Source organism: Gopherus flavomarginatus, chromosome 3 (assembly GCF_025201925.1).
Source record: "Gopherus flavomarginatus isolate rGopFla2 chromosome 3, rGopFla2.mat.asm, whole genome shotgun sequence".
Classification (NCBI taxonomy): Eukaryota; Metazoa; Chordata; order Testudines; family Testudinidae; genus Gopherus; species Gopherus flavomarginatus.
In genome coordinates this window covers 187381509-187399216 of record NC_066619.1, presented here as the reverse complement: position 1 = coordinate 187399216, position 17708 = coordinate 187381509, and the positions used below count along the sequence as shown (strand labels likewise).

At 45.9% G+C, this 17708-nt stretch overlaps 1 protein-coding gene across 5 annotated transcripts in view; it reads right to left on the bottom strand.

Moving 5' to 3' along the window:
- Nucleotides 1–17708, bottom strand: part of LARP1B (La ribonucleoprotein 1B) — a 115933-nt gene that overhangs the window by 62679 nt on the left and 35546 nt on the right. For all 5 annotated transcript variants that reach the window (XM_050946249.1, XM_050946247.1, XM_050946248.1 and 2 more), the window contains exon 4: nucleotides 5397–5565. In XM_050946249.1, the coding sequence (XP_050802206.1) occupies nucleotides 5397–5565 (169 nt within the window). The remainder of the gene's footprint in view (nucleotides 1–5396; nucleotides 5566–17708) is intronic.

Below are 17708 nucleotides of genomic sequence, written 5' to 3'. Positions count from 1 at the left end.
TGCTTTGTGACGAATGTGCATGCAGCCATGTGACCGAGGAGACCAAGGCAAGTGCAAGCCAAGGCTGTTGGAAAGCTCTGAAGACTTTGGACGAGGGAGACTATGGCCTGAAACCGATGTGGGGGTAAACTGGCCGTTGCAAGGTTGGAGTCCAGCATTGCCCCGATAAACTCTATCCTCTGTGTAGGCACCAGAGTAGACTTGTCTAAATTGATGATCAGGCCTAGACGCATAAACAGGTCCTTGATGATGGTCACATGGCTGATGACTTGTGCCTCGGAGGCCCCTCGGATAAGCCAGTCATTGAGGTAAGGGAAGACGTGTATTCGACGGCGTAGGGAAGCAGCGACGACCGCCATACACTTTGTGAAGACACGAGGGGCCGAGGAGAGGCCAAAGAGAAGGACAGTAAACTGGTAGTGTCGATGATTTACCACAAAGCGCAGATACCGCCTGTGCGGGGGATAAATTGCAATGTGGAAATATGCATCCTTCATGTTGAGAGCGGCGTACCAATCTCCGGGATCCAGGGAAGGAATGATGGTTCCCAGGGATACCATGCGGAACTTGAACTTTTTGATGAATTTGTTCAGTCGTCGCAGGTCTAGGATAGGCTGGAGGCCCCCTTTTGCCTTGGGAATTAGGAAATATCGGGAATAAAACCCCTTGCCCCTTAATTCCTCTAGTACCTCCTCTATAGCTCCGATTGAGAGGAGCCTGCGGACCTCCTGGATGAAGAGTTGCTCATGAGAGGGGTCCCTGAAGAGGGACGAGGGGGGCTGGGAGGGAGGGGGTGAAACAAACTGAAGATGGTATCCAAGCTCCATCATACGTAGGACCAACGATCTGAAGTTAACTGGGACCATGCAGGGAGGAACGGGGAAAGGCAATTGTAGAACTGAAAGGGATCCAGGGAGCCAATTAGTACACTGCTCTCGGGCACACTCTCAAAAGTTTGATTTGGGTCCCGGCCTTGGTTTGGTGGGACTGGAATTGTTACCCCCTTGAGGTCCAGAATGACGTCTGCGGTTGTTGCGACCTCGTCTTCTAGCAAAGTCTTGTCTTGGCCGAGGCAGGGGGTAAGGGCGCTGAGGCTGGGAGCGGAATGACCATCTTTGAGTCTGAGGCGTATGCATTCCCAACGAACGCAGAATTAGGTGGTTGTCCTTTAGACTCTGCAGTCTGGGGTCCGTCTTTTGCGAGAACAGGCCTTGTCCATCAAACGGCAAGTCTTGTATGGTATGCTGCAGCTCAGGTGGCAGGCCGGACACTTGCAACCATGATATACGTCGCATGGCTATGCCAGAGGCGACCGTTCTAGCCGCCGAATCGGCGACATCTAGTGAGGCTTGTAAGGAGGTCCTCGTGACCCTCTTCCCCTCCTCCAGGAGTGCTGTAAATTCCTGGTGGGAATCCTGCGGAACCAACTTGGTAAACTTCCCGACTGCCTCCCAGGTATTGTAATTGTATCTGCTCAGGAGGGCTTGTTGGTTCACCACGTGGAGTTGGAGGCCTCCCGCGGAATAGATTTTCCGTCCCAACAAATCCATGCGCCTGGTCTCCCTAGATTTAGGTGCGGGGGCTTTTTGGCCGTGGCGCTCCCGTTCGTTGACGGACTGTACCACCAATGAACAGGGAGCGGGGTGCACATAGAGGTATTCATACCCCTTGGAAGGCACCATGTATTTCCGTTCGACCCCCCTGGCTGTGGGTGGGATGGAAGCCGGGGATTGCCAGATAGTGTCTGCTCTAGCCTGGATTGAATGGATGAAGGGGAGAGCCACTCTGGTTGGTGTCTCTGTGGACAAGATGCTAATCACCGGGTTCTTCACCTCTGGAACCTCCTCTACTGGAATATTGATATTCTGGGCGACACGCCGCAGAAGGTCCTGGTGTGACCGGAGGTCAATCGGAGGTGGCCCCGACGATGTCCCCGCTACTGCCTCATCCGGGGAAGAGGAGGATGACAGCCCCGGGACGAGTGGGTCCTGCACTGACGCCTGGTCTGGGGGGACCTCTGTCTCCGGAAGATCATGCGGGTCCGGTGCGTGTGCACTGGTTTCCTCTGTACCAGCGGGGGGAGGTCTGCTGACGGTGGCCTCGGGCACATGGTGCACTGAGTGACCGGAGCGTGATGGACCAGTCGGTTTGCCTTGGGCTTGATGATAAGCCCAAGGTGTCCAAAAGGACCACTGATGAGGTCCGTGGTCCGGGCCATGGGCATGCGTATCTAAATCCCCGTAGGAAGCACTGTCTGCATGGGAGGAGACGGATGGATGACGTGAAGGCCACGGAGGAGCTGAAGTCGATTGGACCAGGTCTCTGTGTCCATTGGACTCTTGTCTGCGTGGTACTGGCGAACGGTACTGGGAGTTGTGGCGGTGCCGGGAGCGGGACCTGCGACCAGCGCGGTGCCGGGAGGCTGACCGGTGCCTTACGTCTCCATGCTGAGATCGGCTGCGAGAGGTACAGCGGTGCCGGGATCTGGACCGGTGCCGAGAGTACCGCGAAGGAGACTGGGATCTCGAGCGGTGCCGCGAGTACGACCGGTACCGGGATGGAGAGCGGTACCGGGACTGCGACCGGCGCCAGGATCTGGAGCAATGGCAGGACTGAGAGTGTCCGCAGGACCTGAATCGGGACTGGCGGTGTTCGATAGTGCCCGGCGAAGATGGCCTCATCATGGCGGGTTTGCCCAATGACTGAACAACCTGCACCGGTGGTGCCGGGGGTTGGGGCAGCCCAGGCTCCATCAAAGCAATTAGTTCCCGAGCCGTGGAGAAGGTCTCCAGCGTGGAGGGCACGAGGAGCTCGACCACAGCGTGCGCCAGGGAGCTGGTAGGCACCGGACTCGATGGCTCTTGTGAGACCGAATCAATGGTGCAGAGGCAAGCGGTGCCGCGGCAGCTGATGGTACCGGGCGGTCCACCTTGGATGTACGCTCCGACTGCCGTGTAGATACAGGTGCCGCAGGAGCCTTGGGCCTCTTGCTCCTCGGGGAGAGGGAGCGGTGCCGGCCAGAAAGTTGAGCTGGTGAAGACTGGTGCCGAGGAGTCTTTAATGGAACTGTGCGCTCCGGTGCAGAGAGGACACTTGTCCCCGGTGCCGGAGTCGGTGTCGAGGATGGAGGAGTTAGAGCTGCCTCCATCAAAAGCTGCTTCAGGCGAATGTCCCGCTCTTTCTTTGTCCGGGGCTTGAAAGCCTTGCAGATTCGGCACTTGTCTGCAAGGTGGGATTCGCCCAGGCACTTTAAACAGGAGTCGTGCGGGTCTCCTGTGGGCATCGGTCGATGACATGCCGCGCAGGGTTTGAAGCCTGGTGAACCGGGCATGGGCCCCGGTACCGGGGGAGGAGAAGGGGCTAGACCCCGATCCTCTTTAACTATATACACAATTACTATAAGAACTACTAATATAAATGTTAACTAGAACTATAGAAAAGGAACTATGTACACAATAACTATATAATGAGCGAATAGCTAGGGAGGAGGAGATCAGTTAAGCCGCGCTCCACTGTTCCAATGACCGACATGGGCGGTAAGAAGGAACTGAGCGGCGGATGGGCCAGCAGGGGTATATATCAGGCGCCATAGCGGTGCCACTCCAGGGGGCACCCTGCTGGCCCATCGAGCGTTGCTAGGGTAAAAAATCTCCGACGAACGTGCATGCGGCGCGCACACCTAACTGGAATGGATATGAGCAAGCACTCGAAGAAGAACTAGTTATTTTCCAACGTCAGACTTATTTATAGTTCTCATAATTTGTGCTGTCCCACAAACTGATCTAAGTGTATGGGTTATACTTTATCCATTTGAGTTTTTAAAATGTGTCTTTGCAAGACATATACAATACAGTATCCATTTTATTTTCCATATTTTACTGTGGAGAAGGAGTTGAAGGAGAGGAAAGTGATCAGGAACAGTTAACTTGGATTCACCAACGGCAAGTCATGTGTGACTAACCTGATTGCCTTCTACAATGAGATAACTGGCTCTGTGGATATGGGGAAAGCAGTGGACATGATACATCGAGACTTTAGCAAAACTTTTGATACAGTCTCCCACAATATTCTTGCCAGCAAGTTAAAAAAGTATGGATTGGATGAATGGTCTATAGGATGGATAGAAAGCTGGCTAGGTTGTTGGATTCAACAGGTAGTGATCAATGGCTTGATGTCTAGTTGGTAGCTGGTATCAAGTGGAGTGCCCCAGGGGTCGGTCCTGAGGCCGGTTTTGTTCAACATCTTTATTAAATGATCTGGATGATGGGATAGATTGCACCCTCAGCAAGTTCACAGATGACACTAAGCTGGGAGAAGAAGTAGATATGCTGGAGGGCAGGGATAGGATCCAGAGTGACCTAGACAAATTGGAAGATTGGGCTAAAGAAAATCTGATGAGGTTCAACAAGGACAAGTGCAGAGTCCTGCACTTAGGACGGACGAATCCCTTGCAGAGCTACAGGCTAGGGACTGACTGGCTAAGCAGCAATTCTGCAGAAAAGGACCTGGGGATTACAGTGGATGAGAAGCTGGATATGAGTCAGCAATGTGCTCTTGTTGCCAAGAAGGCTAATGGTATATTGGGCTGCATTAGTAGAAGCACTGCCAGCAAATCGAGGGAAGTAATTATTACCCTCTATTCGGAACTGGTGAGGCCACATCTGGAGTACTGCGTCCAGTTCTGTGTTCCCTACTAGAGAAAGGATGTGGACAAAATTGAAGAGAGTCCAGAGGAGGGCACTGAAAATGATCAGGGGGCTGGGGCACATGATTTACAAGGAGAGGCTCAGGGAACTGGGCTTGTTTAGTCTGCAGAAGAGAAGAATCAGGTGGGATTTGATAGCAGTCTTCAACTACCTGAAGGGGGGTTCCAAAAAGGATGGAGCTCAGCTGTTCTCAGTTGTGGCAGATGATAGATCAAGGAGCAATGGTCTCAAGTTGCAGTAGGAGAGATCTAGGTTGGGTATTAGGAAACACTATTTCACTAGGAGGGTAGAGAAGCACAGGAATGGGTTACCCCAGGGAGGTGGTGGAATCTCCATCCTCAGAGGTTTTTAAGGCCTAGCTCGACAAAAGGCCTGGCTGGGATGATTTAGTTGGTGTGGGTCCTGCTTTGAGCAGGGGATTGGACTAGATGACCTCCTAAGGTTTCTTCCAACCCTAATCTTCTATGATTTTGACACTTCAAAAATGAGGAGGGCACAGGGGAAAATAGTTTTAAAACTTTACACTGCTCACATTGTATCTAGTCATGCACATACTGAAAGGAGAATATAGAAAAGCATAAAGCATGTCAAGTCACTCATCTTCCTATCATCTGGAAGAAGGTTTATTATCAAAAAAATTTAGTAATGTTATAACAATTCTGAGTTATTTTGCATAGTACCTCAACCAACCTTTTTTCCTTTGATTGTTACATTGAGCCTCGTCTTCACTGACATTTTCTCCAGGACCATCAGGCTTTGTTTGCAGGTTCTCAATTTCACTGCTTGCTCTCTTTTCAGTTTTCTCCTCCCTTTCTTTTTTATTTAGTGGCTTTTTATTCTGATGATTTGTGGTTTTGCACTGCAAGAGATATTGCTGAATATTTAACATGATTTTATGGATGCGGACAGCATAAATTATATTTAAAACAAGTTTCTGTACTTATTAACATGACTTAAGATAAGTGGTTCTCAATCTTTGAGCATGATAAGCTCCAAAGTTATGAGCTGTGTAAATTATAAATTATTATTAGAAGCGAGTCCTCAGATTTGCGACACAAGCTGGCAGGGAGAACAGCACACATTACATGCTGAGTCTCAGCAAATCACTGATTTCACTGTTCAAACTTTCTGATTAGCTCCCAGCCCTGGTCTCAGCCAATCAAAAACAAGCTACCCTCGTTGTGGAAGCCAATGAGAGAAGGGACTGCAAGGGACCCCCTTCCAGCTTCATTCATTATAACGCAATCACAAAGTTATTTAGAAGCAATTCTGTAAAAAGCCAGCCCAATTCCACGTAGTATGGTGCTGATATTCTGAGCAGCCGTCTGTCTGCCTAGCCAGCCCTGCTGCTTCAGAGAAGAATCAAGGGAAACCTGCAGCCCCGACTTCAGAGAAGCCCCCAGCGAAGAGCTCTTCAAAAAGTTCTGGAAAGTCAAAGCATATGTGAATTTGTGTTTATTTGAATGCAGTTTACCAAATAAATACATTGATGTTGCTACATTAGTCATGTATAATTCATTTAGTACAAAAATCTGGGTTATTGTGGTGAAAACAGTGCAAACCTTGGTTAAAAAACACCCCAGCCCCCATACAATTGATTTCTATGGGAAAAGCAGTTTCGACTTACGTTTCAACTTACAACACAATACTGAGGAACGAATTGTGTTGTAAATCCGAGGACTCCCTGTATTAAACAGATTTTAAGTTTTCATTTTAAAAATGTTTCTAAGTTACAAAAATTAACTTTAGAATGCAAACAGTTACAACAATTAGATGTACTAAATATGTAACACTGCGGAATGTACAATTATAAGTATTTTCAATAACAATGTATAAATGATATCTTGTTAAAAGTGAAATTATCTAAATTATAGCAAAATATAAGAAAGGGAAGTTACTGATCTTATTGTATACAAAATGTGTGGTACCCATCTGTATTCCACTGTGGGTGAGAATATGGACCACATGCCTGAGACGAGAATTCTTGCAAGTGGTGTCTGTTGGCCCATGCTGTCACCTCTGCTCTCCTCATGCTTCACTCTGAAGATATTAGGAGTGAAGTGGACTGACCACCTCTAGTTTCTTCTCTGCTGTGAATCTTGTCATGTTCCAAAGCGGAAAGGAAGGACGGTGGATAATGGAATACAACTAGGGACTACACATCTTGAAGAATTCCAGTTACAATAAGGTAAGTAACTTCTCTTTCTTCAAGTGCTGGTACTTAGGTATATTCCACTGTGGGTGACTGAAACAGTGCTCAAAGCAGGAGGGTGCAAGAATGCAGATGATATAATTGCTTATAGAAATGCTATCCCAAAGGATGTGTCAACAGAGGTATCTTGAACCAAGGAATACTGTCTCCTGAATGGGTGGATGCAATTCCAAATAGCTATCCCGCAGCTATCAAGCCAGGGCACCTCCTGAAGTGATATTACACACGTTGCTTGTGCCCTTGTAGAGTGAGCCCTTACCCTGCAAGGGGAAGGAAGCTGTGCCAAGGATACAGTCATAAATCCACTTATATTCTTTGAGAGGATACAGCTTGTCCTCATACTTGTTCTGCTATGGCAACAGTCTAGGTAATTTTCTGATCTGTTTCATTCTCTGCGAGTAAAATGCCAACATTCACCTAACATCAAGGGAATACTCTTTTTGCTTGAGGCATGGGGCTTCAGGGACAAAAAATACCCACCCACAGGTAAGTGAATTGACTGGTTTATGTGAAATTACAAAAAAGTCTTAGGAATTAATTTCAGGTGTAATTGTAGTGAGACTTGGTCCTTATGGACTATTATGTATAATGCATTGGTCATTAGGGCCCCAAATTCACCTACTCTTCCAGCTGAAGTGATGGCAGTGAGGAACATGACCTCCTCTGACAGGTAAGACAAGGAACACCTGATTAGTGGTTCAAAGAGGGATTTAGAAGATCTCAATGACGGGTTGGTTACTTTACTGGTGTAAAGTTTCTGAACAGACTCTTCAAAAACCTGGCTGTTACTCAATGAGTAAAGACCGAGTAAATGTTCACTGGCAGGAGACATGCTGATATGTGGCCAGATGAACCTGTAGCAAGACCCTCAACTCAGTCGGGACGGTCACTAAGGTGTTCATGCTGTGCTTGCTGTGGTGTATATACTGTTCAGAGCCATGCTTGTAGGAAATTGAGTTGGAGTCTGCCAAATGGCATCAGATAAGTACATGATGCCATCTGCTGCAGAAGAGTGAGGCATATCTGAACTGATAATCAAAGGCTTCACGTAGCTAGATCTGAATGTTCATATCATGAAATCTGTCCTTAGGGAGGTCAGCCTTTGCCCTGATGGAATCCAAGGTAGCTCCTATAAGTTCTATGCTCTGTGTCGGAGTCAGTGTAGACTTCATGTTTATGCAGATTCCCAGGAATACTAGAAGGTGGAACAGCAGTGAGGTTAGCATTAAAGGCCTCCAGGCAAGAGCTGCCCATCAGAAGCACATTGTGTAAGCATGGTGGAGTTGCCTCATCTGAGCTGATACTATTGAGAACACTTTTGTGAGGGCTCTCGGAGGTGTGGTTAACCCAACAGGAAATACTCTCAATTTATAGTGCTGGAGGCCTACCACAACCTGAGGAATCATCTGTGGAGTGAATAGCCAAAATGAAAGCACATCTTTACCATCAAGAGCTGTGAGCCATGTGTCCTTTTCTGGGGATGGTGTTATTGATGCCATTGTACTGTTGTGATAATTGGGTCTACAAATTTACCTAATTGGGAGCTTAAGAGTAAAAAAAGTGAATGTTTGTAAGATGCCATAACAATCTACAAATGTTGATGTCAAAATTTATGAAAGGGAGACAAAGCCTGAATTACTTCAAACAAAAAGGCCTATTGATATAACGTGAGGACTGTGTTAAGATCATGCTTGGTAAATACGAGAAATCTGTGAACTAAAATTGGTGTGTCCGAAAACAGGATTATCTAGTAGACAAAATAATGACAGGATAGACTATTCCTCAACCTCTCTCTGTGTGTGTCCTTAAAGAGACTGAGAAGTACTGGCGATTGGAGCCAGCTTTATCATTCTGACTGCCACCCCTACTATCTAGTGGGATGCTGGACCTTCTTCAATCCGATTCTGAAAGATGCCCAGACTTGGACAGGAAGAGGGAGAGGGACCCAGATAACACTGCAACCTTTATTGGCTCCGGTTGAATCTCAACCACCACGTGAGACACACCTTGAAGTCCTTGAAAAGGGATGAGGAAGAAAGTTTTGGAGGTGGGGAAAGAAACTCAATGGTATAGCCAGAAGGGTGATATCCAGCATCCACTTGTCTATTATCAACCATCAATTGTGAAATAAGTTCTCTAAACAACAGCCCAAAGTGGATCCTGGCATTGGGTGAAAATGGCATCAATATTGGTTTGTAGCCCTTGATGGTTTCGTCAAAAATATCTCTTGGTCAGGGAGTGAGACCGGGTGACTGCAGCTGAAGTGGAAGATGCAGCGTTGTGACAGTGTACTCTTATATTCACCTCTTCTGCAAGATTATGGTAAGTTTTGTACAGACTATGCTTTGTGAGGTATTTGAAAACTCACTTTGCTGCTCTTTATTGACCTGATAAAATGTGTGGCAACACGGTCTCCTGAACCTCAATTTGAAATGATTCTTAAAGAAGAGAAAGACCTGTAAGAAGGGAGAGCAGATGCCCCAAATTATTCCTCCCTTTCTCTCTACACACAATACGCACAACACTTGAACAAAGGAAACTGCTTTGGACGGGGGGAGGGATCTGGACTGAAAAGAATTCAGCAGTAAGATTGCTGAAACATAGTGAGAGAGACCTTTGCTTTGAATTCACTTAACTTGTTAAGTTAGGTATTAGCTGCAATTTACTTTTATTTTCTTGTAACCAATTCTGACTTTATGCCTCTTTACTTGTAGTCACAATCTATTCTTTTGTAGTTAATTTGTTTTCTTATTTTATTTAGACCCAGTGTGTTTTGGACTGAGGTGTTTGGGAACCTCCATTTGGGATAATAGTATTTGTGCATCTTCTTTTCCATCAATAAAATGATGGACTTTATATGAGCTTACATCGTATAGGAGAGAGCTGGGCAGTCAGTACAAGACATACATTTTAGTGGGAAGTCTGGGACTGAGAATTTGCTGGTGGTATTCTGTGTTGTAATTGAAGAGTGGCTGGCTATAGGACTCATACTGTAACTGGGAGTAACTTACATGCTGGAGGCTGAGAGAGAGCAGACCAGGACAGACTGCTCTCAGAAAAGCAGTGTAAAAGGCATCTGACACTGGAGAACTGAGGGGATACAGTTATTCATCGGTCCAGACTCTACCCTGGATAATATCACAAGAGTATCTTGGCCTTAGCATTTTTCTGCCATTTGTGAGGTGGCTCATAGAACTGCTGATGATAGAAGGGTTGTGGTAAGCGGCTCAGTTTGTAGGCGTGTTTACAGTATTTTCTCTTTAGGGCTGATATTTATATACCCAGAGAGCAGAAGGTTGCCCTGGAGTCCTTCAATGACTGCAATGAGTTGTCTGTCTTCTCATTGAAAAGATTAGCCACAGATCTTGGCCGCACCAAGCACAACTTAAAATGAAGTTCTAGCCATCTGTTTACACTTCTCAATAAGGGCTTGAAATTGAGCTCTTTTCCCTGATGTAACTTGTTCCTAAAGTCCAGGAACTTAGAAAAATTCAGAAAATCATATCTGGCAAAAAGAACTTGATAGTTTGGGATTCTAAACTACAGATGTAAACATCTTCCTCCCCCTATGGTCTAGATGCACAGCCTACTTATCAGCAGGGGTGGCCGCTGGACGTTGTGTTGATCCTTCTGGCCATGTACAGTACCAAGGACTTTTGTGTAGGATGGGTGAAGAACTCCACTCTCTTAGCTAGAACAAAGTACATCTTTTTCACTTTCATTGGTCTAGGGGCACAGGTAGCCAGCATGTGCAATACAGCCCTTGCTGATTCTAGTATGGCTTCATTTACTGAGAGTGCAGGATATCTAAAAGCTTATGCTGAGAGTCCTGAATCTCATTTAAGGAGATTTGGAGCTCTTCCATGACACTAACAGCTCCTGAAATTTTTAGGATAGTCTGGTGGAAGACTGAGGCTGGGGCAACCACCTCGCTGAGTGATGAGGACATACTCCTATTGGTACCAGACATACCAAGGGATCTGGCTCATCTTCCTCTTCTTCCATAGCCTCAGAGGGAGGTTTTGGTTGACCCTTTTGAGAAGGAGTGTCGTAAGGCTCCTTACTGCATCACGTGGATCCCAAGTACCACACATAAAGCTACCATGGGACCCAATAAGGCCAGTATGAGCCAAAAGTAGGTCACAGTGGTCTGAAGCGTTTAGTACCACTCATCTTCTGGAGGGAGGCTGTGTTTCTGTGGCCAAGAATGGATCCAGAAGATTCTGCTACCTGGGCTGATCTCTTTAGGTGGAGATGAAGCTGAATCTCCTACCTTGGAAAGGTTGGATATGGCTCCACTGGCAGTACTGTTGATTACACTGAGGGGAAAACTATGGCTAGTGGACAGGACGGCAGATAGACTTCTTCCAGAATCCCCAATTCCTGCTGCTGTTAGATCTCCCTGGTGAGGATTAGTCTTGATAACAAGGGAAACGTTGGGTCCAGGAGGAGGAAGTCCCCCTGCTTCACCATTTGGAGGTTATGTTTTATCATTCCATACCTTCAGAGGAGGTGTAGATGGTTGTTCCTCTCAGGGCTATGATAGTACCATCAGTGAATGAGTCTCCGACCCAGCTGTTTTCAAAAAAAGTACTGGTGATTCCTGGTATGTCATGTTAGTAGGTACTGCAGTCAGTATCACAGTCAATGGCGAGGTTGGTACTGAAGATGCATTGCTCCTATGTGGCTTAGGAGGGGGGACACCCTAACTCCATATGACTTGGGCCTCAAGACTCACCAGACTTGGACAGGGTCAAAAGGAATCATCTCTCCTCTCAGAAGGTCATGGAGGGCATCTGCTTCAGTGTGTGTAAGGATGCCCCTCACTCTCATGATAGGGCCCAGATGAATGGACCTTCCTTCTGCTCCTATCTGCTCAGGACTCCAATATAATACTAGGGGGCATGTTCCTTGATGACCCTGGCCAATGTATGGGGGAAACTCCTGGCCTAGGTCTCACTGGGGCCTTTTGCATGCTCAATAAGGTACTTCCAAAGCTGGAGTTCTCGCACCTGCAGTGTTCAACTGGGAAAAGAGCAGCTGATACTGCACTTAGATACTGCAAATATACACTTCTCTGAGGCAGTAGAGGCAGCACTGGCAGTTGTTGCACCCCAAAAAGGAGTGGGGCCAGGAGAAAGTTTTTGAAGACCAGCATCCTGGGCATAATCTAAGTTCCACCCTGGGATAGCATGAAGGTTCCTTGGGATGGGGATTCTAACACTAACTGGGGAACTATTGAAAAAAAAAAAAGTAAGAAAATATAAGTTTGGACATTTACAGGAGACTAGAAAGGACCAGCTCCTAACTGTAGGATTCTGACTCAAGCTGTGCAGAAATAGGCAGGAATTGGCAAGGCAGTTCATCCTCCCCCACGTCTTATACCATCGGTATGGAACTTAAGAGCACGAGTGAAAGTGCAGACCCTCGGACACTGCTTGCAAAAATTCCCTCATCTTAGGCCTGGTCTACACTACGTGTTTATACCGATTTCAGCAGCGTTAAACCGATTTAACGCTGCACCCGTCCACACAACAAGGCCCTTTATATTGATATAAAGGGCCCTTTAAACCGGTTTCTGTACTCCTCCCTGACGAGAGGAGTAGCGCTGAAATCAGTATTACCATATCGGATTAGGGTTAGCGTGGCCGCAAATTGACGGTATTGGCTTCGGGGTGGTATCTCACAGTGCACCACTGTGACCTATCTGGAAAGCAATCTGAACTCGGATGCACTGGCCAGGTAGACAGGAAAAGCCCTGCGAACTTTTGAATTGCATTTCCTGTTTGCCCAGCATGGAGCTCTGATCAGCACAGGTGGCGATGCAGTCCCAAATCAAAAAGAGCTCCAGTATGGATCGTACGGGAGATACTGGATCTGATCGCTGTATGGGGAGACAAATCTGTTCTATCAGAGCTCCGTTCCAGAAGACGAAATGCCAAAGCATTTGAAAAAAGTCTCCAGGCTATGATACAGAGTCCACAGCACAGTGCTGTGTGACAAGCGTAACGGAAAGCCAAAGAACCAAATGGACGCTCATGGAGGAAGGGAGGGGGGACCGAGGACTGCAGCTATCCCACAGTCCCCGCAGTCTCCGAAAAGCATCTGCATTCTTGGCTGAGCTCCCAATGCCTGTAGGGTCAAACACATTGTCTAGGGTGGTTCAGGGTATATTTTGTCAAATTACTCCCCCTGCCCCCCCATGAAAGAAAAGGGAAAAAAATAGTTTGACTTTTTTCCATGTCACCGTATGTCTACTGCATGCTGCTGGTAGACACGGTGCTGGGGCAATGAACAGCAGCATCCTCTCCCCTCCCCTCCCCGGTGGGGGACGGTACAGTGCAGTAGGACTGGTAGCTGTCCTCGTCATCAGCCTGTGAGTGCTCCTGGCTGGCCTCAGGTGAGGTCGGCCGGGGGCGCCTGGGTAAAAATAGGAATGACTCCCGGTTATTCCCGGGAGATGGTACAGAAGGGTTGTGACCCTCCTCCTCATAGCAACTGGGGGCTGAACTCCATCAGCCCCCAACCCTTTCATGTTGAAAGAAAAGATTCTGTACTGCCTGGACTATCACAGCAGCTCAAGGCTGCCTCCCCCTCATTTTATCTCACTAAAAAGTCAGTGTTTCTTATGCCTGCATTCTTTATTACTTCACACAAATGGGGGGACCCTGCAACGGTAGCCCAGAAGGGTTGGGGGAGAAGGGAAGCAATGGGTGGGGTTGTTGCAGGGACACCCCCTAGAATGGCATGCAGCTCATCATTTCTGTTGGATCTGACATATAGCGGCTGTGCTCTCTGGTTCTCTGATACACTGGTTCTCTAGTACACTTGCCCCATATTCTAGGCAGGACTGACTATTTTTAGATACAACATTAAGGAGGGAATGACCCGGGGGGGGGGGTGTCATTCCCATTTTTGTCTTTGCGCCCCCTGCTGACCTCAGCAAAGGTCAGCCAGGAGCACCCATGACAGCAGCAGGCGGTACAGAACGACTAGTAACCGTCTCTGCTACCTTGCAAAGGCAAATGAATGCTGCTGTGTAGCGCTGCAGTACCGCCTCTGTCAGCGGCATCCAGTACACATACAGTGACAGTGACAAAAGGCAAAACGGGCTCCATGGTTGCCATGCTATGGCGTCTGTCAGTGCAATCCAGGGAAAAAGGGAGCGAAATGATTGTCCGCTGTTGCTTTCACGGAGGAAGGAATGAGTGACGACATTTATCCAGAAACACCCACGACACTGTTTTTGCACCAACATGCATTGGGATCTCAACCCAGAATTCCAATGGGTGGGGGTGACTGCGGGAACTATGGGATAGCTATGGGATAGCTAACCACAGTGCAATGCTCCAGAAATCAACACTAGCCTCGGTACATGGACGCACACCATCGAATTATTGTGCTTTGTGTGGCTGCGTGCATTCGACTTTATACAATCTGTTTTACAAAACCGGTTTATGTAAAATCAGAATAATCCTGTATTGTAGACGTATCCTTAGTTGTATCCATAGCGAAATACACAGAGACCAGCACTCAAGATGAAAATTTACTTACCAGTCTACTTGAACTGTAGTTACTGTCTTTATAGAGCCTCACTTACAGGACACTAATCTGTTTTAATCTTTAAATTAATCTCAGAAGGCTCTGACTAATGGAGCTGTATGTTCCCTAATCAATCCAAACATTTGTTCAAGGTTACAAAGAACAATGGGCACCAACTCTCATTCTTCCATTCCATTTAATCAGAATTTAAAAAACAGATTAAAAACGGTACCAGAAGGTGGTTGACAATATCTGTCTATATATTTTACTTACAGAATTCAGGTTAAGGAATTTACAAGTAACTGTTTTCCATTGAATACTGCCTGTATACTGCAGATCACTTCTGGGAGATTCAGTAACAACAACTCTCAAAGAAGGAAAGTTGTGTAGTATTTTAAATAAATATTGGAAGACTTTTCTTTAATTGGGCATCATACTAACAATCAGAATTATGTCTTGCAAACATACAATCAAAGATTTTTCAGAAATGTTGCGATGATTGCTTTGGATCTGTTAGAATACACTTTAGGTATCGCAACGTAACAGATTTGAATGCAAAGCTTAACCCTTTAGACAGCCGTTTAGCAAAGATAGTCTCCCCCTGAATTTATTACCATAAGCCATAGGTAATGTAGGAAATTTGCATATAAGTAACAGTCCTACATATGCTGCAGCTAAATGCAATTTTAACATCTTGCACTATGCAACCTAGCCTCACTTGGTAACGCAGGATCTTAGAAAAGTACTGTAAGGTAGACATATTCATACAGAAGTCAGAAGCCACCAAAGTAGCAATTTGGAATGTATCTTACTTTTATGGAATACTATTTAGGGCACCTCAGCAATCATGACTGGCATCTTACAGACTCTTTTGGTTGATGTTATAACCCCTAAATACCTCAAGGAGCAGCAACTACAACCAGGTAAATGGTAAAGATCCTTGATGCTGTAGAGCATGTGAAGCAATCTGTTTTGGTAGTGGTCTACACACAGAGAGAGACTTAAGTACTTTCAGTGGATCAGATGGAAAGACATACAGAAATAGACTTCTTTTAGACAGAGCCCCAAATCAATCACACTGGCTTAAAAAGGGATTAAAGTCACACAGAATTTAAACCTCTTTGTGTACCTGTTCAATTTCTTAGCTCCAGTATAGGATAGTTCCCTAGTTTCTCTTTCCCCCATAGAAACTAGGGAATGAGAGAAGAACTCTTTCCAAATATTTCTGGGGAACTTCTATTCTCAGTCGTGGAAGGGAAGTTACTTCATGTTGCATTTTCTCACAAGAGGAATGCCTGAAAAGGTATGGGAATGGCAAAGCAGCTTGCAATAGACTCAAATAGAACTAACACTGAATAATCTCTAGATTTCCAGCTATCGGAAGACTATACAAACTCAGACACTCTGACTTTTACTTCACATATGAAGTATCAAAGAGGGCATGGATGAGCCCATTTCTGACACTCCTTACTAATGGCTTATGTCTATTTTCAACTACAAAGGGAAGGCACTCTGACAAAGGGAGGAGCTTATCCCAAAGCAGATTGTTTTACCTCACCAGCAGCACCCACAAATTTGCAACTTTATGGTGCAAAGCTGTTGCTGAGCACATCTTATGACACAGTTATGTTCATCATCTTTGTCTCCTTGTCGAAGAGTGTAGAAAATGGCTCTCTTCATATCCTTGACCCCTCAGTGACCGCTGAGTGTGCCATGGTGTTGCATGGGTATATAAATGCTCAAAATCCAACTAAGGAGCCCGATACAATCTATCCACCAACTTGTATATAGGTGGCATAGGTAACTAGGGTGGTATGCACCTCTTAGAGCTGTTGTTTCAGGCTCTCTGCAGACCCACATGGGCATCAATTGTCACTGGTTTACATCCTGTTCAGGTTTTCACTGCAACCATAAAGGCTAATAACAATTCTTTAAAAAAAAAAAAAGGAAGTTGAGATCCTGAAGCACAATTTGGTAGGAAGAAGGGAATTCTGCGGCAGACCCTCAGAATACACATTACACGCTTCCACTGTTTTGAACTGAATCTGAGAGAACACCCAGATTAGTGGTGTTGCTTCATCTTAAACTCCTTTTATGCCCTGATATCACACACCCAAATCCTAGAGTAGTTTCCTTAATATTTGCATAAGTTTCAATGTTGATGTCATCAGTGCAGCCATTGGTGCCAATGAACTTGGCTGGATCTGGCCCAAAAAAAAAAAACCATTGACAGTAGAGGATGACAGTTCCACGTAAAATGCCTTCAGTTGACTCAGGTTCCTAACAGAATTGAAGAGCAAAGCTTGAATATATTTTGGTCTGTGAATATCCCTAAAAGAGACACTTAAGGTGCTTCCTTTGGCTCATATCAGACATTGTACCATCATAGGAAGCATAAACTGTATCACTTGAACCTCAAAACCCTTTGGTTGGTTCCAGCATCAAAAAAATCATGTGGCAGAATGGAGTCAAAGACTGAAACAGCACTTGTTGAAGTCACAAAACTAGTATGAAGCCTATCTAAATCCAACAATACATTATTTTATTATGAATGACAAAGAACAGTCATTGGGCCAGGGAAAGAGAGAACACGATTGTACAGCCTGCTGTGTAGAGCACTCACCTAGGATGTTCAAGTGCCTGCTCCAACAACTAATTATTTATAAAGTGTAACAGCTTCAACAGAAGAGATTGAGAGAGCTCTGTCCCAGAATACCCCCTTGCCCAGAAGTTAGGGCACTCTCCTGTGATATGGAAGACCCAAATTCAAATCTCTTCTCCACATCAAGCAGATTGGTGGACTGAAGCTGTGTCATCTACATCCCAGGTAAGTGCTCTAGCCATTTAGCCACCCAAAAAAGTGTTTCAGGTCAAAGGAAATGTTTTGTTTAACCCAAAACAGATCTTTTCAATTCATCAAAAGTTGTCACAATATTTTCATTTGGTTTGACCTGAATCAAAGTTGTTTTTCCTTTTGTACTGCCGGTGAACTGAAATAAGAGTTATTAGCCCAGCTCAACACATCAATATCATGGTGACAGGCAGAGTAAGAATTTGAATGTAACAGAGAAGTTATCCAGGGATTCAGTGTTCACTCCTGAAGAAGACGAAGGAAGTAGGATAGAGTTAGGTCCATGGCTGCTTATAGAACCTTGCACTAAGCATTTAGATCCATGAGGAAGCATGTATAAAGCCCCAAAGGTTACAGTGTTGCAAATGATTCATTCTCCATGCGCACACATCTCAAA